General features: G+C 65.1%; 11 protein-coding genes across 11 annotated transcripts; 6 read left to right on the top strand and 5 right to left on the bottom strand.

Moving 5' to 3' along the window:
- Nucleotides 1-380: 380 nt before the first annotated feature.
- Nucleotides 381-2,639, bottom strand: JCM10292_003045 (glycosyltransferase family 69 protein; the record flags this gene model as incomplete). Its single annotated transcript, XM_076646769.1, has 7 exons — nucleotides 381-440; nucleotides 503-573; nucleotides 744-930; nucleotides 1,019-1,325; nucleotides 1,386-1,408; nucleotides 1,477-2,304; nucleotides 2,427-2,639. 7 exons carry the CDS (start codon nucleotides 2,637-2,639, stop codon nucleotides 381-383), a joined length of 1,689 nt encoding a protein of 562 aa, XP_076507530.1.
- Nucleotides 2,640-3,143: 504 nt separating this feature from the next.
- On the top strand, nucleotides 3,144-4,136 carry JCM10292_003044 (uncharacterized protein; the record flags this gene model as incomplete). The annotated part of the gene is made up of 4 exons (XM_076646768.1): nucleotides 3,144-3,262; nucleotides 3,344-3,466; nucleotides 3,525-3,587; nucleotides 3,653-4,136. The coding sequence occupies 4 exons, from the start codon at nucleotides 3,144-3,146 to the stop codon at nucleotides 4,134-4,136; spliced, it is 789 nt and encodes a 262-aa protein (XP_076507529.1).
- A 760-nt stretch (nucleotides 4,137-4,896) lies between these two features.
- PRX1 (thioredoxin peroxidase PRX1) lies at nucleotides 4,897-6,040 on the top strand (the record flags this gene model as incomplete). The annotated part of the gene is made up of 7 exons (XM_076646767.1): nucleotides 4,897-5,025; nucleotides 5,084-5,088; nucleotides 5,154-5,332; nucleotides 5,462-5,532; nucleotides 5,626-5,700; nucleotides 5,765-5,947; nucleotides 6,014-6,040. The coding sequence occupies 7 exons, from the start codon at nucleotides 4,897-4,899 to the stop codon at nucleotides 6,038-6,040; spliced, it is 669 nt and encodes a 222-aa protein (XP_076507528.1).
- Nucleotides 6,041-6,914: 874 nt separating this feature from the next.
- Nucleotides 6,915-7,697, top strand: JCM10292_003042 (uncharacterized protein; the record flags this gene model as incomplete). Its single annotated transcript, XM_076646766.1, has 3 exons — nucleotides 6,915-7,026; nucleotides 7,083-7,346; nucleotides 7,426-7,697. 3 exons carry the CDS (start codon nucleotides 6,915-6,917, stop codon nucleotides 7,695-7,697), a joined length of 648 nt encoding a protein of 215 aa, XP_076507527.1.
- Nucleotides 7,698-8,075: 378 nt separating this feature from the next.
- On the bottom strand, nucleotides 8,076-9,382 carry JCM10292_003041 (uncharacterized protein; the record flags this gene model as incomplete). The annotated part of the gene is made up of 5 exons (XM_076646765.1): nucleotides 8,076-8,193; nucleotides 8,259-8,477; nucleotides 8,539-8,728; nucleotides 8,859-9,090; nucleotides 9,206-9,382. The coding sequence occupies 5 exons, from the start codon at nucleotides 9,380-9,382 to the stop codon at nucleotides 8,076-8,078; spliced, it is 936 nt and encodes a 311-aa protein (XP_076507526.1).
- A 466-nt stretch (nucleotides 9,383-9,848) lies between these two features.
- Nucleotides 9,849-11,719, top strand: JCM10292_003040 (uncharacterized protein; the record flags this gene model as incomplete). Its single annotated transcript, XM_076646764.1, has 3 exons — nucleotides 9,849-10,579; nucleotides 10,645-10,886; nucleotides 10,950-11,719. The coding sequence occupies 3 exons, from the start codon at nucleotides 9,849-9,851 to the stop codon at nucleotides 11,717-11,719; spliced, it is 1,743 nt and encodes a 580-aa protein (XP_076507525.1).
- A 158-nt stretch (nucleotides 11,720-11,877) lies between these two features.
- JCM10292_003039 (glycoside hydrolase family 16 protein) lies at nucleotides 11,878-13,577 on the bottom strand (the record flags this gene model as incomplete). Its single annotated transcript, XM_076646763.1, has 9 exons — nucleotides 11,878-11,891; nucleotides 11,968-12,116; nucleotides 12,182-12,189; nucleotides 12,270-12,420; nucleotides 12,495-12,607; nucleotides 12,671-12,769; nucleotides 12,831-12,905; nucleotides 12,963-13,199; nucleotides 13,431-13,577. The coding sequence occupies 9 exons, from the start codon at nucleotides 13,575-13,577 to the stop codon at nucleotides 11,878-11,880; spliced, it is 993 nt and encodes a 330-aa protein (XP_076507524.1).
- A 294-nt stretch (nucleotides 13,578-13,871) lies between these two features.
- Nucleotides 13,872-14,567, bottom strand: AIM29 (Aim29p; the record flags this gene model as incomplete). Its single annotated transcript, XM_076646762.1, has 5 exons — nucleotides 13,872-13,948; nucleotides 14,012-14,093; nucleotides 14,155-14,192; nucleotides 14,249-14,296; nucleotides 14,360-14,567. 5 exons carry the CDS (start codon nucleotides 14,565-14,567, stop codon nucleotides 13,872-13,874), a joined length of 453 nt encoding a protein of 150 aa, XP_076507523.1.
- Nucleotides 14,568-14,909: 342 nt separating this feature from the next.
- LYS5 (holo-[acyl-carrier-protein] synthase) lies at nucleotides 14,910-15,910 on the top strand (the record flags this gene model as incomplete). Its single annotated transcript, XM_076646761.1, has 4 exons — nucleotides 14,910-15,069; nucleotides 15,131-15,237; nucleotides 15,293-15,478; nucleotides 15,536-15,910. The coding sequence occupies 4 exons, from the start codon at nucleotides 14,910-14,912 to the stop codon at nucleotides 15,908-15,910; spliced, it is 828 nt and encodes a 275-aa protein (XP_076507522.1).
- Nucleotides 15,911-16,045: 135 nt separating this feature from the next.
- JCM10292_003036 (uncharacterized protein) lies at nucleotides 16,046-20,986 on the bottom strand (the record flags this gene model as incomplete). The annotated part of the gene is made up of 4 exons (XM_076646760.1): nucleotides 16,046-16,849; nucleotides 16,910-18,261; nucleotides 18,321-18,455; nucleotides 18,523-20,986. The coding sequence occupies 4 exons, from the start codon at nucleotides 20,984-20,986 to the stop codon at nucleotides 16,046-16,048; spliced, it is 4,755 nt and encodes a 1,584-aa protein (XP_076507521.1).
- Nucleotides 20,987-21,732: 746 nt separating this feature from the next.
- On the top strand, nucleotides 21,733-24,122 carry CIR2 (electron-transferring-flavoprotein dehydrogenase; the record flags this gene model as incomplete). The annotated part of the gene is made up of 7 exons (XM_076646759.1): nucleotides 21,733-22,108; nucleotides 22,183-22,868; nucleotides 22,937-23,108; nucleotides 23,180-23,489; nucleotides 23,566-23,869; nucleotides 23,980-24,038; nucleotides 24,113-24,122. The coding sequence occupies 7 exons, from the start codon at nucleotides 21,733-21,735 to the stop codon at nucleotides 24,120-24,122; spliced, it is 1,917 nt and encodes a 638-aa protein (XP_076507520.1).
- Nucleotides 24,123-24,363: the final 241 nt, after the last annotated feature.

Genomic DNA, 24,363 nt, shown 5'->3' with positions numbered 1-24,363 from the left:
GCGAAAGAGGCGGTGCTCGCTCACGAAAGCGGCTCGACAACCCGCAGTTCGACTTGCTCGAGCTACAAGAGCGCTAGGCCGACAAGCAGAGCTGCGCTCGCGAGGTTAGAGCAGTCGCCGACACCGCCTTGGATCAAGACGCTACACCAATGTCACCGCCCTGCGAGACGCTCAGTCCGATAAACGATCGTTGCAGGGTATAGCTGGATGATGTACAAGCACGGTGGAGCGATGGAGAAGCACTATAGAGAGGAGAGGCAGAAAACGATGTAACGAGAGAGACTGAACCGAGTGAAAGCGCTGCGCGACCTCCCTCCCTAACCTCGCCTTCGAGCCACGAGCAGCGCCGTCTATGCTGCTCCGCGAGCCCGCTCCTACATTCACAGGTCCGTGAAGGACCGGTCGTGTCGAACAAGGAGCGGGTCCACCGTGATGTTGGGCTGCGCCAGCACGAAAGAACGTCAGCGTGGTCCTGCCGTCCGGTGGAGCAGGCTGTCCGCACCTGGAGCTCCCAGATAGGCTCGACATCCGGACCTTCGAGGTCTCCTGCACCGTCCCATCCCCAGCACCACACTACAGCGAGCGAGGGGGTCAGTCGAATCCGGGCAGCAGTGCGGTCCGTTGCAGGCTGCCAGAATGATCGGAACCGAGGGACAATTTTGCAAGTAGCGCCCAGGGGATGAAGAGGAGGGCAACGCTTGGAGCGCCGTGCCATACCGAACGGGAGAAGAAAGACGACGCACCGTACTTGGGCGCCGGGCGGAAGTTGATCGCCTCGCTCTCCTCCTGGCGGAACAGGCGGTCGTGCGGGCCGTACCAGCTGCGGTCCTGCGGGTCCGAGTGCGGGTCGTCCGGGTTGCCGCCCAGCCGCGTGTACCCGCGGATGTACGTCAGGTTGCGACGCTCGGGGTGGATGATGTCCCAGACTTGCTGTAGACGGAGAACGGAGCACACGTCAGTAACTTGCTGCCAGCAGGACACTGGCTTGACAAGAAGAGCTCGAAGAATGGGGACGCACGCGGTCGTAGGCGAGCTTGACGCGCGGGATCATGATGATGCGCCCGTAACCAGCGTTCCAGTAGTCGTTGCAGATCAATGAGCACTCGGACGCCGAGCACTCTCCCGCCGACAGCTTGGCCATGCGGAATTTGACGTGCGGGTGGGCGTAGAACGGCGCCGGGTCGAGTACGGCGATACCGTTCCAGCACGACTGGACCTGCACGGGGAGGTGGCGCTGGAAGCGGTGCGACGACTCGATGTCACGGAAAACGGCCTCGAAGGGCGCGTTCTCGAGCGCAGTACCGTTCATGTCGCGGGCGACCCAGCTTTGCACGAGCTAAGTCAGCGGCAGAGTCCGGTAGGAGTCGCATGAAACGAGAGCGCACTTGTCGTAGAAGACGGGCTGGCCCTGTTTGAGGAAGTGAGAGTGTCTCAGTAACGAGCTGGAGGCAACGAGGAGCAGGAAGAGCGACGCACGACCTCCTCGTGGAAGATGTAGTCGGACCCGCACGTGATGCCGGCGTTCTGCCTGCGGCTCTGCCACACGAGCTCGAGAAGGTCGTCGACGCAGGGCAAGACGTCGTTCATGAAGATGATCGAGTCGAACACCTCGCCCTCTGCCTCGCGAAGCTCCCACAGCGGCGCGAGCGCGGCGTTGCGCACCTCGGCGAGGTACTCGATGCGATGGTTGAAAGCACCGCGCGTGCGGAGCGAGGTGCGAATGACGACGCGGAGGCCGACCGAGCGCGCGAGGGCGTCGAAGAGGCGCAGGAGCGCCTTGGTCTGATCCCGTGAACCGTTCTCGTACACGGAGACGAAGACGTTCTGAAAGCCGAGGATGGCCGACACCTTGAACATGTTCGAAAAGAGGTCGGGAATAATGTCGAACGAGTTGTACAGGTTGATGGCGAAGAAGTATTTGTGGCCCTCGTACCCGCGCTGGACGGCCTTGCCCTCGCGCGTGTGCGAAAAGATCTGCTCGACCTCGGTCTTCTCGTCGTCGCTGAAGATGCCGCGGCGCGCGACCTTGGGCACGATGGCCTTGAGGTGGCTGCGCAGGCCCTTGCGCTTGTGGTGCTGCTCGTACCCGACGAGAGGCTCGTAGCGCTCGTACACCTGACGGCGGTACGCCTTTTGCGCATTGCGGAGGCAGTAGCGGGTGTGGTAGCCCGTCAGGGTCGACAGGATCTTGAACACGCGCTCGCGCTGCTCGAGTGTGGGCAGCGAGACGGAGCTGCGGTGGATGCCCTGCCGCTGCGTCCACGTCTCGACGACCGCCGACCCTTTCCAGGGGACTGCTGCAGGCTGTGTGCACAAGTGTCAGCGGTGTCGCCCAAGTACCGTTAATGCACGCTTTGAAGCGAGAGCGTGAAATGCTCCAACTGCATCGACGGGCGAGTGGGGTGCAGGCGAGACGGGCAGCGCACCTGCCCGCTCCCGAGGAGGCTGGCGATGAGCAGGCCCACGAGGATGCCCACGCCCAGCGAGAAAAAGGACCCAGCCTTGCGGCGGAGGAACGTGATGAGCGTCGTCGTCGCCGTCGCTGGGCTCTCGACGAAGAGCGCGACCGACGAGCGGTTGCGCCGCCGTTGCCGCAGGCGCGCCCCGGACGGGTTGCTGTACGGACTCGAGTACTGCATCCTGCAGCGCCTCGCTCCCTAGGCTCGCGCGGCCACCGTGCAAGGTCGAGCGGGCGGGACGCGAGCGAGCGCCGCGATCACACGCTTCAACTGGTCTCACTCGGCTGGTGCGAACTGAAGCACTGCTGACGAGACTCGAGACTCGATCTTTGCCGCCCTCTTAAGGGCTATGAACATCTGCGAAGAAAGCGACGGCGATGTTCCCCCTTGTCCCGAGCCGAGAACGGTCACTCTCGTCTGGACTGCCCGAGTCTCCGCTCTATACACTGTTACTGCTCGAGCGAATACTCGCAAGCCAGTCACAGGTACGAAGAGGCACCCGCGCGAAGCGTGACCGGCCGTCGCTCCCAAGCACCTTCTCTCGCTCGTCTTACTCCCGCTCCTGTCTGTCTGCGGGCGCTGTCCCAGCCAGAGCTGTTCACTGAGCTATCGCTTACCGCCCTGGGTTGCCGTACGAGCCATCCGTGCTGCTCTTCGCTCCCTGCGCCCGCTGTCCCGAACGTCATGCCCGCCTCGTCCGGCGACGCTCTGCCCGAGCACGCCTACTTCTGCTTCGAGGTCCTGCATGCTGCGCTGCACGGTACCGAGCTGACCCGCGCCCCTTTCGACACCGACGAGGCTTTGTGCGTCCTCCGTTGCCTCCTCACGGCCTGAGCCCCACTTCTCCTGGTCCGACTACAAGCTGACCAATGCCGCACGGGCAGCCCGCTCTTCGTCACGTGGAACATCGTGCCGCGATCAGGTGGCGAGCCCAGGCTGCGGGGGTGCATCGGCAACTTCGAGGCGCAACCGCTCGGGAGAGGGCTGGAGGACTATGCGAAGATCAGGTGTGCAGTTGCCTCTTTCTCCTTTCAAGAACTATCCTGCTGACACGGCATCATACAGTGCGTTCGAGGACAGCCGCTTCGGCCCGATCACGCGAAAGGAGCTGCCACGGCTCGAGTGCGGGTGCGCTGTAACGCTCACTCCGTTCCGCGGATGCAACCCCTCGCTAACCTTTCAGAGGCTCACAGCGTCTCGCTGTTGACCGACTTTGAGGTCTGCGACGACTACCTCGACTGGGAGCTCGGCCTTCACGGGATCTACGTCGAGTTTGCCAACCCGGCGCTGAACCTCCCGCCAGACGCGAGCGGGCGCTCGACTCCGGCCTCGACCGCCTCGACCAACTCGTCCTCCTCGGCTTCTGCTACCCCCGCTCCACGACAGTCGTACCGCTCGCTCTCGGCACTGCCCAAACTGCGCCTCTCGGTCCCGCGCGCGCAGAACCCGCGCGGTCTCAAGACCGTCCTGCACGCAACGTTCCTCCCCGAAGTCGCACCCGCGCAGGGCTGGTCCAAGGTCGAGGCCGTCGACGCGGCGATGCGCAAGGCGGGGTACAAGGGCGTCGTGAGCGACGAGATGAGGCGCGGCGCCCGGGTGAGCCGGTACCAGAGCCGCAAGGTCAAGCGAACGTACGACGAGTGGCAGGCGTGGCGGGGCGAGCAGGGATATGTCTAGTGCTGTGTCTGGGTCTCCTCTATGTCGTTGTAATTCAGATTCGTGCTGTACAATTCGACCGTGCTGCACCGTGTATCTTCCGATTTCCTTTCGCGCGGCCACGCGCTCAGTGAATCCGGAAACCGTCGCCTGCCTTCAGCTGCTATATGAGCGGTGCAAGGCGTGAGAGAAACAAGGTCGACGGTGTTTCCCCCTCTGGCTGCGCGCCATCGGGATCTCGCGCCCCACTTCCGCTTGCGTGCTCGCCTTGTCCGCTCGCGTCTACAACAGCGTGCACTCCTCTCCTCTCCTGCATACTCCACCTGTCAAGCACACCGTGAGTCTTGCAGGCCGTCTCCAGGACTACAAGGCGGGCCTACAGCGCCCCTCCCCCTCTTCCCCGGCCCGACACAGAGGCAACGTAGCTGACCCTCGCTCGTCTCCCCTGCCTTCCTGCGCCTTCCAGACACTCCAATCGTGAGTACAGTTTCCTCAAAGGCGTCTGCGCCAATGTCACTACGCAGGAACGCTCGAGGGAACGTGCCGATCCTCGGGTCTGCATCTCGCTTGTTCCGCTACTCGCGCTTGCGTGCTTTCCGATCGTTCTTTCGTCCAGTGCGACGAAGTTGAACTGCTCAGGACCGGACAAGGCCTGGAGGCGCGGAAGGCCTGTCAGCATCGTGTCCTCGATAACCGCCTGCGCCTTGCATGCCGCTTAGCAATCCGTGTTTGACGTCTGTCCTGCTATGCTGACCTTCACCTGATATCCGATGTTGTGCAGATGGCAACTGAGCAGAAGGTCGGTCTCCGCCTCGGCTACAAGGCGCCCAACTTCAAGGCCAACACGACCCAGGGCGAGATCGACTTCTACGACTTTATCGGCGACTCCTGGGTCATCCTCTTCTCCCACGTGCGTGCATCTGACACGTTTCTACAAGGAGGAAAGACCTGACGTGTCTGTCCCGCAGCCGGCGTGAGTTTCCGACCCCCTGCTCGGCCTCATCTCGCTCTTCCGCTCACCTCCTCCCGTCCGCGCAGCGACTTCACCCCGGTCTGCACGACCGAGCTTGCTGAGGCTGCGCGCCTCGCGCCCGAGTTCCAGAAGCGCGGCGTCAAGCAGATCGGCCTCTCGTGCAACGAGCTCGGCTCGCACGAGAAGTGGGTCCAGGACATCAACCAGTTCGGCAACGTCAACCTCTCGTTCCCCATCATCGCAGGTACGTTCATTCATGTAGTGCGAGAGCTGCGGGCTTGCGCGAACGTCGCGCCACGCTGGATCGCGTCCTTGCATCCGCTTATTCTCACAAGTCCGTCTGACCGCCTTATCGCTCCCTTGTATGGCGCAGACCCGACCCGCGAGATTGCCAAGCTCTACGACATGCTCGACGAGCAGGACCTTACCAACCTCGACGAGAAGGTGTGTAGAGCCTGCCCTTCCGCTTAGGAGCCCTCGCGTCACCTGCCGCGGTTTCCGCTGACACTTCCCACTCTTCCGCACGCTCTCTACCAGGGCATTCCGTTTACCGTCCGTACCGTGTACGTAATCGATCCGAAGAAGACGGTCCGCCTGTCGCTCCAGTACCCGGTACGTCGTGCCTCCTCGCTCCCGACCGCTTCCCAGGTCCAACTGACCCGTCTCCGCCCCCCAGGCCTCGACTGGCCGCCAGTTCAACGAGATCCTGCGCTGCATCGATTCGCTCCAGCTCACCGACCGCGAGAAGGTTGCGACGCCGCAGGGCTGGACGCCCGGGCAGCCGCTCATTGTCCACAACTCGCTCAAGACGGACGCCGCCAAGGAGCACTTCAAGGGCAAGGAGGTCAAGGAGGTCTTCGTGAGTCTCTACTGCTGCTCAGCGACCGTGCAGGCGAGGAGGACTCACCTTTCCTCGTCGCAACAGCCCTACCTTCGCTTCGTCAACCTTTGAGCGAGCCGCGCGATGACCAGCTTGTCGAGTGCTTCTCCTCTCTCTCTGTGTCTTTGGTCGTCCAAAAGATCTCGCCGGACCTGGCGAGGCAATGAAGTGCATCATCAGTGAGTGTGCCGAGCGGGCCTGGAAGAGAGACGAGAAAAGGTCCGGGTGCATTATTCATTGCTCAGCGATGAACATGTACGTACGTCGTACGATCGGCAGAGTTCATCAGGAAGGCGGTGCAGATTGCGTGTCAGACTTGGCGGCGTCGACGTCGCCTGTTTGCTTCCCCTCCGCCACAATTGCAAACTTGCAGCGAGAACAGCTTGCAAGATGCTCGCACAGCTGCTACTACCCGTGTCTATCGCGCTGCTGAGCGCCAGCCCCGCCCACGCCCAGTACTGTAAGTCTCGCGCCTCCGCTCTCTGTGGTCGCGTACCCCGCTCGCGACCTCGGACACTGCTCTGCGCATGGTGCGGCTTGCCTAGGCCGTAAGGGCCCGTCGAGGGTGACAAAATGCCCGCACATGGGGCGCACGATGTACGGGGACTGTGACACCGTCTGCGGAACGGGTCACCCAGGGAGGAGGCAGGCTCGAGTCTTGGGGGTTCTTCGCTATGAGCGATCGTCGCCGGAGCTCATCGAGCTGCAGTCTCGTCGTGGGTTGGCTGCGCGTGCCGAACAGTCCCTTCGGAGCTGTCCGGGGCGGCGTAGACCGGGCCCTCACTCCGAATTGGGTGTTAGGAGGCGCCACCGCCCAGCATAGTCCGATTCTGCCTGCCCAGGCGCAGAGGAGATGCAGTTTTCGGAGTAGTGCAGGGACACTGCAGAGGCGATTCCTAGAGCGGACGAGGCGTTCCTGCGCGAACTGGGTCACACAACTGCTCTTATGGCTGCTCCGGCCCGCGCTGTACTGACCACCCTCCTTCCCGCCAACACAGACTTCGGTCGTGACGATGACGGAGCTTCATACGGCACTCGCATCGGTATCGGCGTCGGCAGTACGTCCTATGAGGTTTTCCGTCCTCCGGCGTCTGTTGACCTCCCTCTTGCGCAGTCGCGGTTGCCGTCGCCGTCATCATCCTCGTCATCGGCTTCTTGATGCGCAGGCGCCGCGCCCGCGCCTTCAAGTCGGCCTTCCCGCTGCAGCAGGTGTCGAACAACCTCCCGCACGGCCAGTATTACCAGCAGCAGCAGCCCGGGTTCGCGCAGGGCAACAGCGGCTACCTCAGCGGGCAGTACAACGGCGGTCAGCCCGCGTACGGACAGCAGTACGCTTCTTCGCCTGGCGGAAACGGGTTCGATGCCCCGCCGCCGCAGTGTGCGTCTCTTCGTCCCTCCTCCTCGCTCCTCTCCTGCCGAGCCGGCTGACGTATCCACGCCCATGCCCGCACAAACAGATTCGAACTACCGCGCCGACTCGTCGTCGCACTACGCGCCTCCGCCCGGCCCGCCGCCGACGTCGACCTATGCCCCGCCGACGTCGCCCCCTCCCGCCGCCAACAGCACCACCGCCGTCCCTGCGACCGGCGGCGGCGGCGGCGGGGAGGCGTACGTCCCGCCGACGCATGCGCCGGACGGGAGGGAGTACACGGGCGAGGAGAGGGAGAGGATGATGGCGGAGCATGAGGAGCAGCAGCAGCAGCGCGGCGACGGCGCAGGCGGCAAGTGAGGACCGTCGCGTGTTGTTGTTTTCCGTGACGGAGTGGGAGAAAGATCGTAGTCGCCATCCTTGTAGCACTAGTCGCTTTACCGCTCCGGACCCCCCTCCCTCTCCCAGGCGCTAAGCTAGAGTGTCCCTGAAATCGTTACCCGTATGTAGTATCCTCTTCCGTGCCCTGCTCTCTGTGCGACGGTGAGGTTGAGCGTAAAGAGTTGTTTGCAAGCTTCTATGGTGGGAGGCAAAGGTGATACGTATGGACAGAACGACGCGATGAGTGAGGGAGCGAGTTTGCGAGCGATGGAAGGTGATACTCTCTCGAAGGAGGGTTGCTACATAGTGCTGCGATAGAGAACGAGCGGGGAAAGGGGGAGATAGAAAAGGGCGGGTCTAGAGGAGGAGTGCGAGCGCAAAGACGGCAAAGAGGCCGACACTCGCGGCCCGCGCGAGGTCGGCCGCAGAGGCGCCTGTTCCGGGTGCGGCGTTGTCGCCCGTGCTGCGAGCGGCACTGTGGGCACAGATAAAAGATCAGTTTGGCGTTGAGCGGAAGCGTATGAGGATTAGGAGACGCACGCCGCGAGCGTGCCCGGGTCGGTCACGTCGACGGTGAGCACCATGACGACGCCGTCGGTCGAGATGCGGTGGTTGATGTCCCAGAACGTGATGTTGTCAAAGTAGCCAACGCCCGACGCGTTGACGGCCGTCGCCGTGTACGTCGTGTTGGTGATGGGCGACTTGGTCCCGCCCGAAGCGACGGCTCGGCGGACGACTTCATCGCGCCCGAGGTCGTAGCTGCGTGAAGATGCGTGTCAGGGACCGAGTGAGCAGGAAGCGCGACGCGAAGGGAACGAACCCGTTGTCGACGATCATGTGGTTGTTACTGAGGTCTTCCTCCTCGCTCGCCGCAAGGAACCAGGCGCCCGTGTCGGCGTCGGTGCCGTTCTGTCGCCACACGCGGTAGTGGAAACCGCCGTTCGCCGACTCCTTGCACACGCCGTACGTCACGTCGCCGAAGTTCTCGCGGAGAAGGTCCGACTGGTTGTCTGCGGAAGAGTCAGAGTGTGAGCGTGACAAGTCAAGAGATCGCCTGCCGGTGGCGAGCGGGCCTCTCCTGCCTCGCACAAAGCAGCGGGAGTAGGCCAGACCCGCTCGAGATGAAGAAAAGAGACGCACGCATGCCGTTTCCATCGCCGAGATTGGCGGCCTGCCGCGCGCCGTCCGTCTGGCCAAAGCACTCGCCGTGGTAGCTGCCCACGCCGTTTGCGTCGAGGAGGTAGGTGCCAAAGTTGATCGACATGCTCCAGTCGTAGAAGCCCTCGTCGGTCATGAGGGCCGGATGCGAGTTGGCAGAGATGACGATGTTGATGGGCTCGCCGAGACCTTCTGGCCAGGTGTTGCGGGCAAGCTGCAGAGGATGCGAGCAGTCAGTGCGGAGCTCGGCACGTTCAAGCCCGGCGATGGCGAGGTTGCGCAGACGTCGCCACGCTTGGCTGCGAGGGGTTTCGAGGCAGTGCACGCACCGTGAGCCACTTTCCTCCGCCCGCGGTCGGGTTGGCATACCCGCCGACGTCCGTGTAGCGCTTTTCGAGGGCGTGGAGAGGCGTTGCTGCTGCGCTCGAGACGAGGGCGGCGGCAGAAACGAGACCGAAGGCGAGGTACGATCGGCAGAGGGAGTGGGTCGAGCGAGGGCGAGGCATGGCTCGTGCAGCGCGCAGCGTGTGTCGGTCGAGGTAGTGAGCAGGTCCTGGCGCGTACGAGCTGGTCTCGAGCTGTGCAGAGCGAGAGGAAGAGGGCGGCGAACAATGAAATGTCCGAAGCGAAGCAGCCATGACCGAACCACCTCGCTGCCGCCTCGCCATCCGCTCAGATCGAGAGCTGGGCAGGCTGGGCCGGCTACTTACACGGTCTCTAGAGCATGTCCCCGCCCAGCGAGTCGCCGCACGAGAGGGGAGAGAGCGAGGTGTCCCCCTCTTCCGCGTCGACCTCATCGGTTGTCGCCCGGTCCGCCCTCTCCCCGTCTTTCCTCATTCTGAGAGCAGTGCTAGCCCGATTCGAGTGGCTGGGCAGTACTTGGACTCTGTACAGCTCGACTCCGCACGCTCCCTTGCAACCTCGCTCACTGCGCGTCCCCTTCCCCACGCTCGCTCATCTCGTCGCGCGACCATGGCGTCGACCTCGGCAGACCGCAGGGGCCACGTCCGAGGAGACTCGATCGCGACCAAGCGCATCCGCTTGACCGGCTCGCCGCGCAAGGGCGGGGTCGACATCGACCTTGGCGCAGGCGCAGGAGGAGGAGGCAGTGCATCGCGAGGAGGACCGGGCGGAGCAGCAGCAGGGCAGCGCAGCGGCGCCACCATCCCCCCGAGGCTCGCCATGCGCCTCGTCGTCGGCGCCCTCGCCCTCTTCTGCGTCCTGCACTTTGGCCCCTCCCTCTTCGGGGCCTCGAAGCCCTCTGCGCGCGCCGTCGCCGCCGAGGCCAAGCACCGCAAGGCGCACATGGCCGGCGTGGGCGAGAGCTGGATTCTGCCGCGCAAGTGGCGCGACGTCACGGCCGGCGAGGGCGACGTGACGCTCAACGGCGAGACGCTCCCCGAGTGCAAGCGCGTGCTTCTGTTCCGCTTCTCCGACTCGCACGGCTTCTCGAGCGAGCTCATGCACTACCTCCGCGCCATGGTCATCGGCTCCAAGCTCGGGTACACGGTCCTCGCCGACGACTCGCGCTGGAACTTTGGCGCCGTGACCGACTACTTCCTCCCGCGCCTCGTCTACTGCCGGCCGCCGCCCGACTGGTTCTCGACCGACGTCGCAACCCGCATGGGTACGCGCAGGTGGCAGGGGCAGGACCGCGTCTGGGTCAGCCGCGAGATGGAACGCGAAATGGACGAGTGGATCCGGTGCATAATCCCGCCGCTTGCACCTTCAACGCTCGCGGTCCTTGCTGACTAGTCGAGCCTCGTAGAGACGAGATGCTCGACCCCGCGGTACTCGAGGCGATGCGCCGACGCCAGTACGGCGCCGTCCTGCCCGAGGGCGAGACGCTCCCTGCCGCGCTCGAGGAGGCGTACGGCGCATTCTCGTCGGCGCTCAAGGAGGTCTGGCGCCCGAATCACGAGCTTGCGGTCCTCGTGCGCAAGCAGCGCATGGAGCTTGGGTTGGGTGCCGGCGGGCTGCGGCATCGCAAGCATTCGCCGACTTGGGGCGGTGCGCAGCTCTCTCTCAGCCTCCCCAATCGCAAGCAACCTCGCTGATGGCTCTCTCCGACAGGCAACCGCCGTCTTGGTGCTTCCGACGATGCGGCGGCGGATGAAGACGAAGACTCTGATGAGTACGAGTATAGCGTGACGGAGCGCAGCGACCGCGGGCCGGTCGTCGGCCTTCACCTCGCAGGAGAGAAGCCGCGCGTCGACTTGTCGCTTTTCGGCCTTGACGCGTCGCAGAAGGTCGGCAACCTGAGCGGCTTGTACGAGGGCGTTTCGGATGCCGTGCGGCGCCTGACGCACGCCTCGATCCGCTCGCCTTCGTACTCGCGCTCGCGGCCGAATCTCTTCCCTCCGACTGCGACCCCAACTCTCATCGCGCTCACGAGCAACACGACGCTCTTCTCGCTCTTCTCGACCGACCCGACCGCCGTGTCGTACAACGTCCTGCGCACGTCACCGCCGCCCTACGACGACCTCCTGCGGTTCAACGACGTCCTCGGCCTCGAGCTCACGTCGACGCTGCACGCGCCCGAGGGCAACGCCAACAAGCTCCTGCGCGAGTGGGACCAGCGCGTGTGGAACGCCGACGTCCCGCGCGCGCTGCGCGTCCTCCTCACGCGCCACTTTGCCCGCGACCTCTCGGTCCTCGCGCAGCACGCCGACGCGTTCGTCGTCAGCGCCGCGAGCCCGACGGGGAGGCTTGCGGTGCTCCTCGCGGGAGAGGACGGCGCGATCGGACCGAGGGACTTCAACGGCGGCGGGTTTGGCGGCCGCGTGAGGAGCGTCGACGCGCCGTGGGTGCCGACGGCAAAGCTGTCGGCTGTTTTTGGCTGAGGTGCCGCAGATAAAGCGTCGTTCCGCCCGCACTGCATTACTATCGTCGTTCTTTAACGTTTCTCGCGTGTGTGAGCCTGCAGTATCCTTCGGTGCAGCAGTCCGCTTGACAATTGCAGAGGTACAGAAGAGGAACCAGCCTCTCAGCGGTTACAGGCTCAGAGAGAGAAGACTGCGGATTGTTGAGTCCGTTCAGCACCCACCGCTCCTGTCGCAGGGGGGGTGCAAGCAGTGTCGCTGAGGCTCACCTTTGACATACGAGATCTCGAAGTAGGCCTCCGCAAAGGCGTTCGGGTCAGCGACGGCGTCTGCGCAGGTCGCATACTTGGTTGCACACGAGCCTGACTGAGCCGGGTCCGTCCAGACGGCGTCGTTGCCAGCCCAGTCGCCGCATGTTCTGTTTGGGGCGTGTCTGGGTATCAGAACCAAAGGGAGCGTGAGAGAAGGCCTGAATGGACGTACGTGATGTCCTGTGCCGGGAAGGGGGTGCGGCCACAAAGTCAGTTTCGCTCTCGTCCTGGCCTGGAAATTCAAGATTTTCGCGACGTACAAAGGTCATCCGCAAGTCCTTGAAGTGCTGCGTGATGTCGCAAGTCGACAAGTCCCACGCCGCGACAGGCGTCCCCCAGCTGGCCGGGTCCGGCGAGCCCTGCTGCACGTCCGCTGGGATGTTGGAGCGCTTCCAACGCCAGACTGAGATACTGTGTCCGCTCCGAGTGTGGTGAGTACTCTGCCATGTAAGCGGCAAGCCGCGTCAAGAGGCATTGCGACGTACCCTTCTTCCGCGAACTTGAGCGCAAAGACGCCTCCTCCCGCCTCGTTGAAGCCGGTCCCGTATGAAGCAGGGTCTTCGTCAACGATCCCGCAGCCAGAAGTTGCGCCGTACGCCTGCGAAGGAAGGCGAGCATGTCAGGCGCGTAAGGAGCGGAAGGTCGGACTGCGCAAACGCACATCGCACATAGTGGAGCTATAGTCCGGGTTGCCCGCGAAGGGCGTCTCGCTGTCGCGCGTGCAGGTGTCGGTCGTGTGCAGGGTGTACATGTTGAAGTCCTGGGTCGTACGTCGTCGTGAGTCCACCGAGCCGCTTCAGTGCGAACAGAAGAAGCCGCACACGGTCGTTCACTCCTTCTAGCAAGTCGATCTCTCCTTGGCTAGGCCAATTAGCACCGTAGAACCAGTAGGCAGGCTGCAGGAGAAGCGTGTCAGTCGCTTTGCTGCCCTCCCGCGAGTGGATGAAGCGCACCCAGGCGCTGCATCCCACCGGCGCGTGCTTAAAGTCGGCAAGGAACAGCGTGCCCGGGTTGAACGTCTCTTTCGACTCGATCCTGACGGAGTCGCGGTTCTGGCCGGCCGAGAGGACCGACGTTCGGTCGATCGAGAAGAGGACGGTGTCGTCGTCCGTGATTGAGACGAGGTTGCGCGCCCAGGCGTCTTCAGCCGTGACGTGCGAGACGAGGCCATGAGTCGGGTCCGAGATGTTCTGCGGTGGTGAGAGTCAGCTGTGAACTGCTGCTAGTTCAGCCGAGGCGGCGGCACCTTGAAGTCAAAGCCGTCGAAAAAGAAAAAAAAAAAAAAAAGTTGGACCCGCGTACTCCTGGGCAAGGGTCATCCCGGAAGACGCTTGCGCGGCCTTGCTCTTGACGGCACGCGTCGATGTGGTCGGTGCCGTCGACGATGTTCTCGCCTGAGCTGAAGCCGAGCTCGAGGATACATCGATCGATGCCCGGCTGGCAACAGACGTCTGCTTGGCTGCGAGATTGGCGTGCGCATGCTTTGGAGAGCGCGAAGCCTTGGAGTGACAGCCTGCCTGGACAGCAGAGGCCGAGACGAGTAGGACAGCAGCAAGACCGGCAAGCATGCTGCAAGAACGGACCAGCCGACAAGAAGGATGGGTTGTGTGTGCCGAAAAGGAAGCAAACGAGAAAGCAGATCCGGCTATGCGGTCGGGCGAGGGATGCACTGAAGCCGTTGCGGCGAGGCCCAAGCGAGGCGAACGAAGGTGGTACGGCCGTCCCGACGGACCTGGTCCGCTGCCAGTAAGACGCGCTACTAGGCACGTACAAAAGACACTTATATTGCTACAACACCCGTTGACCGAGAGACCCAAAAATTGCGGAGGTGCGATGCGAGGTTGGGCAGTCGGCAGGCAAAATCACCATGCCTGCTCGGGGTTCTTCTTGTACTCCTCGTACAGGTCGCGTGCGAAGAAGCTGATCTCGGTCTCGTTCTCTGTGGTGTAGTCAACATGCGTCAGCGGAAGAGGCGGCTAGGATGGAGTGGAAGCAAACGCACCGACACCGACCGACTCGAGAGTCACGCTGTCGTCCTCGAGGATGTCATCGTCCGTCTCGAGGTTGATGATCAGGTTCATCGTCTGCATCAGAGGTAGCGTGAGCGTTGTGCCCAGAAGTCCAACACAGCTTTGGCAGACGGACTTTGTGGCCATGGGCGCGAGTGTACAGCTTGAGGGTGTCTGCGGGAGTGCGCGCTTCAGCCTGGCTAATGCAGCACTGGATCTACTCTACGTACCCAGCTGCACCGTGCGGAACGGCTTGAAGCCCGGAGCAGTCTTGAGTTCTGCAGAGACAGGTTCGATCAGTCGGGAGAGAACGCGCCGAGAGCGGCAGTGACGGCACACACGTTCACGGCAGATGTCCTTGAGCTGGCCCACGGTAGTCTTCGTGACGTCTACGTGCGGCAGTAAGAGGTTCTTGGACGTGCGGTACGTGAACGACTTGATGATGCGGATCGTGAGGAAGCAGTCGGACAGCGGGCGCAGCGTGTTGGTGAGCGCCTCGTGGTCTGCGCTGGGCGGTGCAGCAGCAGCTTCGGCACCTTCTGCAGCCATCTGTGCGGATCCTGCTTCTGCGAGTGAACGGTCCAAGGTCAACTTGCGCTCGTTGAGCTTCTCCCGCTCACTCGCACATCTCACACTGGCTGATCGTGCCTGCAGAGCCCCGCCACGCTCTATCGAGCTACTCGAAAGACCGCCTGCGCGCTCGCCATCTCATCTGTGCAAGTTACGGCTGGTAGTCGTTCTCATCGCTTCACGCCTTGCTGGTCCGTGATCGGCGCTGGCTCCGCTGCCTGTACATGCTTCATTGTCTGAGAAGCGCCCGTACGTCACTGCGCGAAGCAGCGTCTGCCCTGGACCCTCATCGCTGATCTTTCGTCTGCGGACAGCTCCGTCATGCTACAAGTGCACCTCGTCCGGGTGACCGAGGCCTTCCCCGCTGGGCCACCCGATGACTCGCGAGCACCGCACACGTCGCTTGACGAGCTGCTCGAGCTCGTCGACCCTCAGAAGCGATCTGACGTCGCGGGCTTCCGCTTTCTGCGAGACGCCCAACGTGCGTTGCCGCCCATCAGCTGTTGACGAGTGGAACCTGACTGACCAACAAAGCGAGACAGGCTGTTTGCTCGGTCGACTGCTTGCCCGCCATGTCGCGACAGTTCGGCTCGACACGGAATGGTCTCGCCTCACTTTCGCTCGAACCGAACGCGGCCGCCCCTACCTGGTACGCTCAGCGCCTCTTCTGACAGCCGAGTGTCAGCCTGACGAGGTATATACAGACCGAGCCATCGTTGCTGGCGTCCACCTTCGACTACAACGTCTCGCACGATTCGGACCTCGTGGCCGTGGCATCCCTCGCATCATCAACTCTGCCGCAGTGCCGAGTCGGCATCGACATCATGCGCATACGCAATCCGTGGGACGGCACGAACCCCTCGGAATTCATAGACGGCATCGCGGAGCAGGTGTGCCCTTCCGCTCAACGCCGCTTTCTTTGCCCACGGCTGATTCTGTCAGCACAGCTTACATCTGGCGAGCTTGTCCGTATACGTACCGAGCCAGACGACGAAGCGCGACTCAAGCATGCGCTTGCATTGTGGACCCTCAAGGAGGCCTACGTCAAAGCGACCGGAGACGGATTGCATCTCGACCTTTCGCGACTCGACTTTGCCGTGAACCTGCAGGACAGCGGCGGCACCGCACAACTGGATGGGAGATCGCTCGCGGGCTGGCGTTTTCACCTGGTGTTCCTGCGGGAAGAAGGCGAGCCCTACTGCCTTGCCGTTGCCGAGCAGGCAGAGGTTGAGCAAGGCGAGATCCACGTGTGCAGAGAGGGTCCGACATGGGTGCAGACGGTCGGGCTTCAGCAGATCAAGCAGCGGGCGCAACAGAGTTGATACACAACGTCTCGCGCCTCGCTCCGAGAGAGCCCAGCGTGAGGTAAGCACGGCATGTATCGATACATGGCGATGTGTGACGGAACGACATTCTACTTGCACCGCACGGGAAGACGACACATCATGAGACAATCCTCAACCGCGTCCAGCGCGCCGAAGGATGCCCTCGACCTCCTTCCTCCGCTCCCTCCGCTCCTCGAGCGAGCTGCCGACACTGTCCGGGCGCTCGACCCGCCCAAGCTGCGGCTGGTGATTTTGCTGCGGGTAGTACTGCTGCTGCTGCGGATACGGCTGCGGGAACGGTTGCGCAATGGGCGCGCCCGCCGAAGGGTAGTATCCCTGCGCCTGTACTGGCGGCGGCATTGCGCGGATGGGGCTGCCCGTGCCGTCGCTCCCGAGCGAACCTTTTTTGCCCTCGCCGCCCCTCAGCGCATTCTTGAGCGCGGCGCCGAGCCCGCCCGAGACGGTGCGGAGGCGCGACTTGCGCCCCGACGGGCTCTCGTGCAGCGCCGCTGCACTGCCGGGAGGCGGCACAAAGTGCTGCTGGTTTGAGAAGTGCTGCTGCTGCTGCTGGTAGTAGTACGCCTCGTACGCCGCCTGGTCGCCAACAGCATCGGCCGGGAGATCCGGCAGGTCGCGGTTGCGCGTGCGGAGACTCGGGACAAGCGATGGATTAGGCGACGGCGCGACGTCACCATCGTTGTCGTCAGAGGGGTCGTACTCTGGCTCGTTCTCGTCGAGGTTGGCGCCCAGCTCGAGCGCGCGCATCGCGCGGGACTGATCCCGGTCGCTGTACGTGCGCGAGTGCGCTGGGGGTGGCGCGTGCGTCGGCGAGAAATTCGATGTCGCAGCTGTAGCATCGACCTGCGTCGTAGCAGCTGGCTCGGCTGTCGTCGGGAATCGGACAGCGCTGGGACTGGACGGGCGAACCGTCGTGTCCTGCGTAGCAGGATGTGTAAGCGCTCTACGATCTGTTTACGGGCACGGCGAGAGTCGCACCGAGGTCTTGCTCTTGCGTGCTGCGCCAGCTCCGGTCGCATGCGGCAGCGGCAGTCCGAGGCCAGAGAGCGCCTCAGTCGCCGACACCGAGCTCGTCGCGATGCTCTGCCGTCTCGCGCTCGCCACGGTCGTCCTCGAAGGCGTGTCGAACGCGCTCGCCTCGACGGCGAGCGGCGACCTGCCGTGCGCACTGGACTCGCGCCGCCCGCTCGCCGGGGTTGGCGAGTCGTTCGGGAAGGGAAGGCGCGAAGTGGCGGCGTAGCCGAGCGTGTGCCGCCGATTGGCCGAGGTCGTGGACGAAGCCCCCGAGGAGCGCAAATCATCGAGCGCAGGCGATAGCGGGTCGCGCAGAACCTCTTTCACGAGACTGGGCGAGCGTGCACTCGCATGCGAGACGGTCGCACCGCCGCTCGCACCTTCCCACGGGCTCGACGTCGCCGAGCGCTTCGGTGGCGAGTGCAGCGCACTGCCGCCGTTCGCATCGCCGCCGAGACTGCTGCGATATGCGCTGGCGCGACTCACGGGCCGGGTGGTGGAAACGTCGCCGCTGCTCTCGCGGCGCCTCAAGCGCTCGCGTTCCTTGTCGACTCGCGTGATGGCGACAAGATCTTCGGTAAGAGTGCGGACTTGGTCATCGCTCGCGCGCACGAGCGCATACACGCTCTTCTCGAACTGCGTGACGGCGAGCGCAGGCGGACCGCGCTGGTCTTCGTCGAGCTCGGCGGCGAGCTGCTCCTCACGAATTTGCTGCGACAGGCCGCGCAGGCCCGAGTTGAGCTTGGTCGTCGACGAGACAAGCGACGACATGCGCGTGACGAGGTCGGCCGACGAAGCCGTCGCGGCGCTGTCGCCCGCAGTCGTGAAATGCTCATCGAACTGCTCAAGGGCAGCGAGCAGGAGCTTGTGGTGGTCTGCGGCTCCGCTCCCTGCTTGCTTGATCAGGCCCTTCAGCACCGACTCGGCGCCTGCACGACCCGGAGTTGCGGACGACGTAGCCGAGTTCGACCGGCTCATACCGCTGCTGCCGAGGCCAGGCGCCGTAGGAGCGTCGGCGTTGGTCCCGGGAAGAAACGAAATGCGTCGCGAGCGGGCCGACGAGTTCGTAGACGAGTCGAGCGGAAGGCGTTTCCTCGGCGAAGACGTGTCGGACGAGACGGCGGGCGACAGGGGCTCGTCCGTCGAGCCAGCGGCAGTGGCGACGATGCCCTGTCCGGCGAGAAGGGCGTTGATTGCTCGAAGGGTGCGGTCACGGTCGCGGTCGGTCTGCGAGCGAGCACCGACGATGGAAGAGGCGGCATCACCGCTGCTGCCGGAAGCGCGGGAGCGCAGCGTGCGACGGCGGATGTCTTCCACTGTACGGTACCACCAAGTCAGCTGCCCAGTAGCGATGAGATCGTGACGAGCGGCGCACCTTCGGCCAAGAATGCCTCGGGGTCGATTGCAGGTCCGCGCGACCTGCGCACGGGAGTGTCGCCTGAAACGCTCGAGAAGCGATCGTCTGATCGTGCAGACGGCGGAGGCGGAGTGTGATCGTTGGCGAGAAAGCCTGTAGGCGCGCCCGCGTAGACATAAGCACATGCCCTGGAGATCTAGAGCGGCGACAAAGCACGCACCGTTCGTCCTCGCCTCGGACATCCTCTCGCCCGAGATGCGCGAGTACGTCCTCTGCCTCTCCGCGCCCGCGCCACCGCTCTCCTTGCTCCCCCGCTTCCGCCCGCTCTTGGGCGTCGTCTCCAGCTCGTCGTCGCCCTCGTCCTCGTCGCGTTCCGCCCCCGCACGGCTGTACGGCCTCGCACCCCCACGAGCAGGCGTCATCGCGCTCGACAGGCTCGCGAGCGCCATGCTCGACGCGGGCCTGCGCGGGCCTGCGCCGCTCCGCGCGCCAGAGCCCAGCGTCGGGCTCGCGGTCCCCGCGCGCTGGTGCCGCATCGCCATCGACGTGACGGGGCGCTGCTGTGTCTGTGCGCGAGTCGAGCGCGAAGGAGAGAGGTCTGCGCTCCCGTCTTCGACGTCGTCGAGATCGAGCCCGTCGAGCGCGCGTGCGAGCGCATCGCTCGTCGACGGCCGTTGCGGGGGCGGCGCGCGAAAGTCGAGCGGGAGCGGCAGCCTCTCGCGCGTGCTCGACCCTCCCGACCCGGGCGAGGGGGTCGCAGCGACCGTCCCCCACTGGCTCCTCCTCCTGAGCGAGCCAGTGCCCGTTGGAGTGGGCGGCGCCTCGTTCGCGGGCGAGCTCTCGCTCTGCACTCGCCTGCGCTCGCTGCTGGCTCCGGAAAGGACCTCGCGACTCCCGCTCGCACGCAGCCGCTGCGCGATCGCCTCGTCCCGGTCTGTCGTCCCGCCGAAAGCGGTCGCGGCGCGCTCCGAGCGCGAAGCGAGGAGCAGGTCGGAGCGACGCGGGGTCGCACGAGTGGCACTGCGCGGCGCAGCGTTGGAGGGCGAGGAAGCTGAAGGAGGGTAGAACGACATGGACGTCGTCGCGCGCAGGGGCGGTGCGTCGTCCAGGTCTGTGGGGAAGCGGCGGCGGGTCGACGCGGCGGAGGCGGAAAGCGGCGGAGATCCGCTGCGCAAACTCGAAAGTGGCGCCCGGCTACTCAGCGAGCGCACGCCCGCCCCGCCGTACGTCGTGACGGGCCGCGCGCGGTCGAGGTCGCCGAGCGTGCGGCTGCGCGGGATGGGCAGCTGCGCATCGTCGCGCGAGAAGGCACCGAACTCGCGATAGGGCTCGCGGGCGTTGTCTTCGAGCCAGGTCCCACCCCCTGCTCCGCCCTCGCCACCCGAAGGGCCATCCTCATTCGCGATCGACCCATCCTCCGTGCTCGTGCCCGTCGTCGTCTCTGCCAGGTCGCGGATCGTCGAGTTCGTCGACGAGCGGCGCATCCCGCCCGGTCCCGCAGCGGCCGAGCCGTTGATGGCGTCGAGGATCCGCTGATTCTTCCCGCGCAGCTCTTCGGCGCGCTTAGCCCGCTGCGCCCGGCGCCGCTCCGCCTCGTCGCCATCGAACGCAGCGGACAGCGACGACGACGAGGAGGAGGATGGCGTTCCGAGATCGCGCCCGAGTCCCAGTCCCTCCCCGGCCTCCGCGTCGGACGTCCTCGCTCTCACCCTCCTACTGCGCGGCTCCAGCGCGATCCCCTCATCGTCGTCGTAGCGGTGCTCCTCCTCCTCAACGCGCGGACTCGCGTCCCCGGCCGTGACCGGGCTCTCCTGCCCGCTCGCAGCGCTCACGCTCCCCCAGCGCCTCGCCTCGCTCTTGGGCGGCCGCAGCGGCTTATTCGGACTCGCCCCCGCGGCGCTCCCACCGTTCGATCCCACATCGGGGCTGCCGATGTGCGAGTGCAGCAGCGGCGGCGACGACGCCGCGAGCTCGAGGTGCTCGTCCGAGAGCTGCGCCTGCTGCTGCGGGGGCGGGACGGTCGCGCTGCGTCGCGTGCCCGCACTCCCGCTCTCGCTCGCCGTGCGCGGCGGACTCGGGAGCTGCTGCGCGTGTGAGGTGTGCGGGCGCGGGGCGAAGAAGGCAGAGGGGGCGGGGAAGGACGGGCTCGAGGCGTTCGAGCCGGGCGAGCCGCGCAGGCCGAGCGAGTGCGTGTGGAAGGACGACGCGGTCGGGGAGTGGTAGGACGGGCGCGCGAGGAAGGCCGAAGACGCGGGAGGGGACGCGGTCGACGTGCGGCTGCTGCTGCGCGGAAAGTCGAGGTCGGCGGCGTAGATGGCCGCGGCGGAGAGGGCGGTGCGCGCGCGGCTGGACGCGGAGGACGAGGCGGCCGAGAGGGTGCGCTCGAGCGTCGGCGCGGCCTTTCCAGGCGGGCTGCGCCGAGAGCCGGCGTACGTCTGGCTCGCGGAAGGGAGTGCGCCGTCGCTCCGCGCGGCGTTGCGGCGCCGGCCCTGCTCGCTGGCGGTCGTCGAGGTTGAGCTCGTACTCGCTGCGCTGTCGGTGCGTGTCAGGGCGCGCCCGCCGCCCCAACCACCCTGGTTCGGACGCGGGCTGCCAGCGTCCGAGGAGGACGACGAAGAGAGGCTGCGCGAGTGCGTGTGCGGCAGCGGCGGGGGCAAGGGCGGCAAGTTGTCCTGCTCGGACATGCTGGCGGCCTTTGCGCCGTCCGCAGGCTCGCCGAGGATGATGAGCGTCTAGGTGGGGGAGAGGGCGTCCTCGCGCCTCGCGCTGCAGTCGCGGAGTGGTTGCGCAGCTGTATGCAAGGATCAAGGTCAGCCTCGCATTTCGCGTCCGACCACCACCCGCGAGCTCGCCGTCACGTAGAAGGACCGCTCGTCGGGGCGCGTCGTTCGTGCAGGAGGCTGGGACGCACCCGTACAATCAGACAGAGACCGTGCGCGCGTGCAGTGTCCTCGTATGCTCCTGCTGCACAAGCTAAGCCCTAGCAAGGGCGAGCGGACGAGGCGAGCTGCGCGTCGTCCGTTCGCCTCGTCTCTTGGTCGCGAGCAACCAAGGTCGATCTCGGTTGTCTCCCTCGGGAGTACTTCCGTGAGAATGCAGCCACTTTCCTGACTGTAACAAACTGACTTGCGCAGACCCCAGGCTCACATCCGCCAGATCAGCCGGTGAGATACGAGACAACGGCGACCTCGTTCGTCCTCGTGCGGACGCTGTCTGTGCTGAATATACTTGCCTAACAACACTTGTAGGTCCATCTTGCCTGTACTGCGGCCCCCCTGCTCGCCGGGTCCGGGTCGGGGGCGGGCCAATGGCGGCAGCTCGAAGCTGCGCGCTCGCGGCTCGCCCGCTTCGGCTCGAGCGCTTTCACGCGAGTCTCGCCTTGTCCGCGCCCGAGTGCTTCCTGCAGAGCGCCAGCCCCCGCCCGCTCCAGATGCTGCGCACTGCTCGCACCCTCGCAGCCCGCGCTCCTCGCCCGCGCTCCTCGCTCGCCGCGCCCGCCGCTGCCCCCGCGTCCTCGCCGCTCCGCCTCGTCTCCGGCTTGCCGCCCGCTGCAGCCACCCTGCCGCGCCCTGCTGCCGTGCGCACCGCTGCACGCGCACTCTCGAGCACCCCCGCACGCGCACAAGCCGAGCCCCTCAACCAGGACGTCAACCTCGAGGGCATCGAGCGCGTCCAGGATGAGGTCGACGTCTGCATCGTCGGCGCAGGGCCCGCCGGTCTCTCGGCCGCCATCCACATCATGAAGCTCGCGCAGGAAAAGGGCGACGAGATTCGCGTCGTCGTGCTCGAAAAGGGCGCCGAAGTCGGTGCGTTCTCTTGCTCCTCTCGCACTCGCTGTCCTCTCTCGACCTCACTCACCCCCTTCCGCGGTAACGCGTAGGCGCACACATCCTCTCGGGTGCTGTCATCGAGCCGCGAGCGCTCGACGAGCTCATTCCCGACTGGAAGGACAAGGGCGCGCCGCTCAACCAGCCCGCGCTGAGCGACTCGATGCGCTGGCTCACGCCGACGTCGTCCTTCCCGATGCCGCACCCGCCGCAGATGGCCAACAAGGGCAACTACATCATCTCGCTCTCGCGCTTCACGCGCTGGCTCGCAGAGCAGGCCGAGGAGCTCGGCGTCGAGATCTACCCGGGCTTCGCCGGCGCAAAGCTCCTCTACACCGAGGACGGGACCGGCATCCGCGGTGTCCAGACGAACGAGATCGGGCTCGACAAGAAATTCGAGCCCAAGGACTCGTTCGAGCCCGGCATGGAGTTCCTCGCCAAGGTGACGCTCCTCGCCGAGGGGTGCCACGGCTCGCTGTCCAAGCAGGTCCAGGCGCGCTTCAACCTCCGCGAGGGCAAGGACCCGCAGACGTACGGCCTCGGCGTCAAGGAGGTGTGGAAGGTCAAGCCCGAGAAGCACCAGCCGGGCAAGGTGCAGCACACGCTCGGGTGGCCGCTCGACAATGCTACGTACGGCGGCACGTGGCTCTACCACATGGAGGACGAGATGGTCTCGCTCGGCATCGTCGTCGGCCTCGACTATCCGAACCCGTACATCTCGCCCTACAAGGAGCTCCAGGCATGTCCCTGCCGCCCTTTCCTCTTCCGTTCCGACTCGCGCTCACCCCTGGCTCTTCCCGCCCGCAGCGTCTCAAGCACCACCCGCTCTTCGCTGACCTCCTCGAGGGCGGCGAGTGCATCGCGTATGGCGCGCGCGCGCTCAACGAGGGCGGGTACCAGTCCATTCCCAAGCTCACCTTCCCCGGCGGTGCCATGATCGGCGACTCGGCGGGCTTCCTCAACGTGCCCAAGATCAAGGGTGCGTTTCTAGTCGCGCGCTTTTGCTGCCGGCGAGCGATACTGACGCGTCGGAGCGCTGCCGGCACGCAGGCACGCACACGTCGATGAAGTCGGGCATGCTCGCCGCCGAAGCGGCCTTCTCGGCCGTCTCTGCCGCCAACGCCGCCGACGAGCCGTCGTCCGCGCCGCTCGACGTCTCGTCGTACGAGGCCGCGTTCGAGCAGTCGTGGGTCGCGCAGGAGCTCAAGGAGGTGCGCAACCTGCGCCCGAGCTTCCACTCGCCGCTCGGCAACTGGGGCGGGATGGCCTACTCGGGTCTGGACTCGATGATCCTCAAGGGGAGGGTGCCCTGGACGTTCCACCACCCGAGCGAGGACTGGAAGGCGACGCGCCCGGCAAAGTGCGCACTTGCCTCCTCCTCTGCTCGTTTCCCCTGCCGGATGAGTCGCTGACTCGCCATTTTCTGTGGCACGCAGGGAGTTCAAGCCGATCGACTACCCCGCGCCGGACGGCGTCCTCTCGTTCGACATCCTCACCTCGGTCTCTCGCACGGGCACGAACCACGCCGAAGACCAGCCCGTGCACCTGCACGTCGAGCCCTCTGCGCGCGCGGCGCACGTCGCGAGGAACGTCGGCGAGTACGCGGGCCTGCTCGGCCGCGTGTGCCCCGCCGCCGTGTACGAGTATGTCGACGCGGAGGGGGCAGAGGCCGATGCCGAGGGCAAGAAGCTCGTGATCAACTCGCAGAACTGCATTCACTGCAAGACGTGCTCGATCAAGGTTCGTGCCAGAGTCGTGCGGCGATCTGATGCGTCGAGACGCCCATTCTGACGCCTTTTCCTGTTTCGCCTCTTCTTCTCTTTCCGCCGCGCTTTCCCCGCTTGTTGCAGGTGCCCACGCAAGACATCACCTGGATGGTGCCGGAAGGAGGCGGAGGACCGAAGTACAGGTACGAAGTCGTCCGCGCTCTTGAATGCCTCGAAAGAACGCCAGAACTGAGTTCGCCATCATCGCCCTTTGCAGCGTCACCTAAGCTGCTCACACCGCCCAGCATCCCTGTGTTCGCTCTTCTGTACCCTTCACCTCGAGCATATCCGCCATTGCCCTCCGAAGTTCAACCTCGCCGCGCCGACGAAGCGCTCTCCCGCATGCCTTCCCCTGCACTTGCCTGCACACACCCAACTACTTTCCCTGTTGTATGCTCCCCTCGTACCTTCTCTCATGTCGAACACGTCGTTATGCAGCCGTTCCGGTCCGATCGCGCTGCCTAGAGC

The sequence above is a fragment of the Rhodotorula paludigena genome (assembly GCF_050403205.1).
Source record: "Rhodotorula paludigena JCM10292 DNA, Rt_paludigena_JCM10292v1_ctg6, whole genome shotgun sequence".
Lineage (NCBI taxonomy): Eukaryota > Fungi > Basidiomycota > Microbotryomycetes > Sporidiobolales > Sporidiobolaceae > Rhodotorula > Rhodotorula paludigena.
This window is presented reverse-complemented; position numbering and strand designations above follow the sequence as displayed.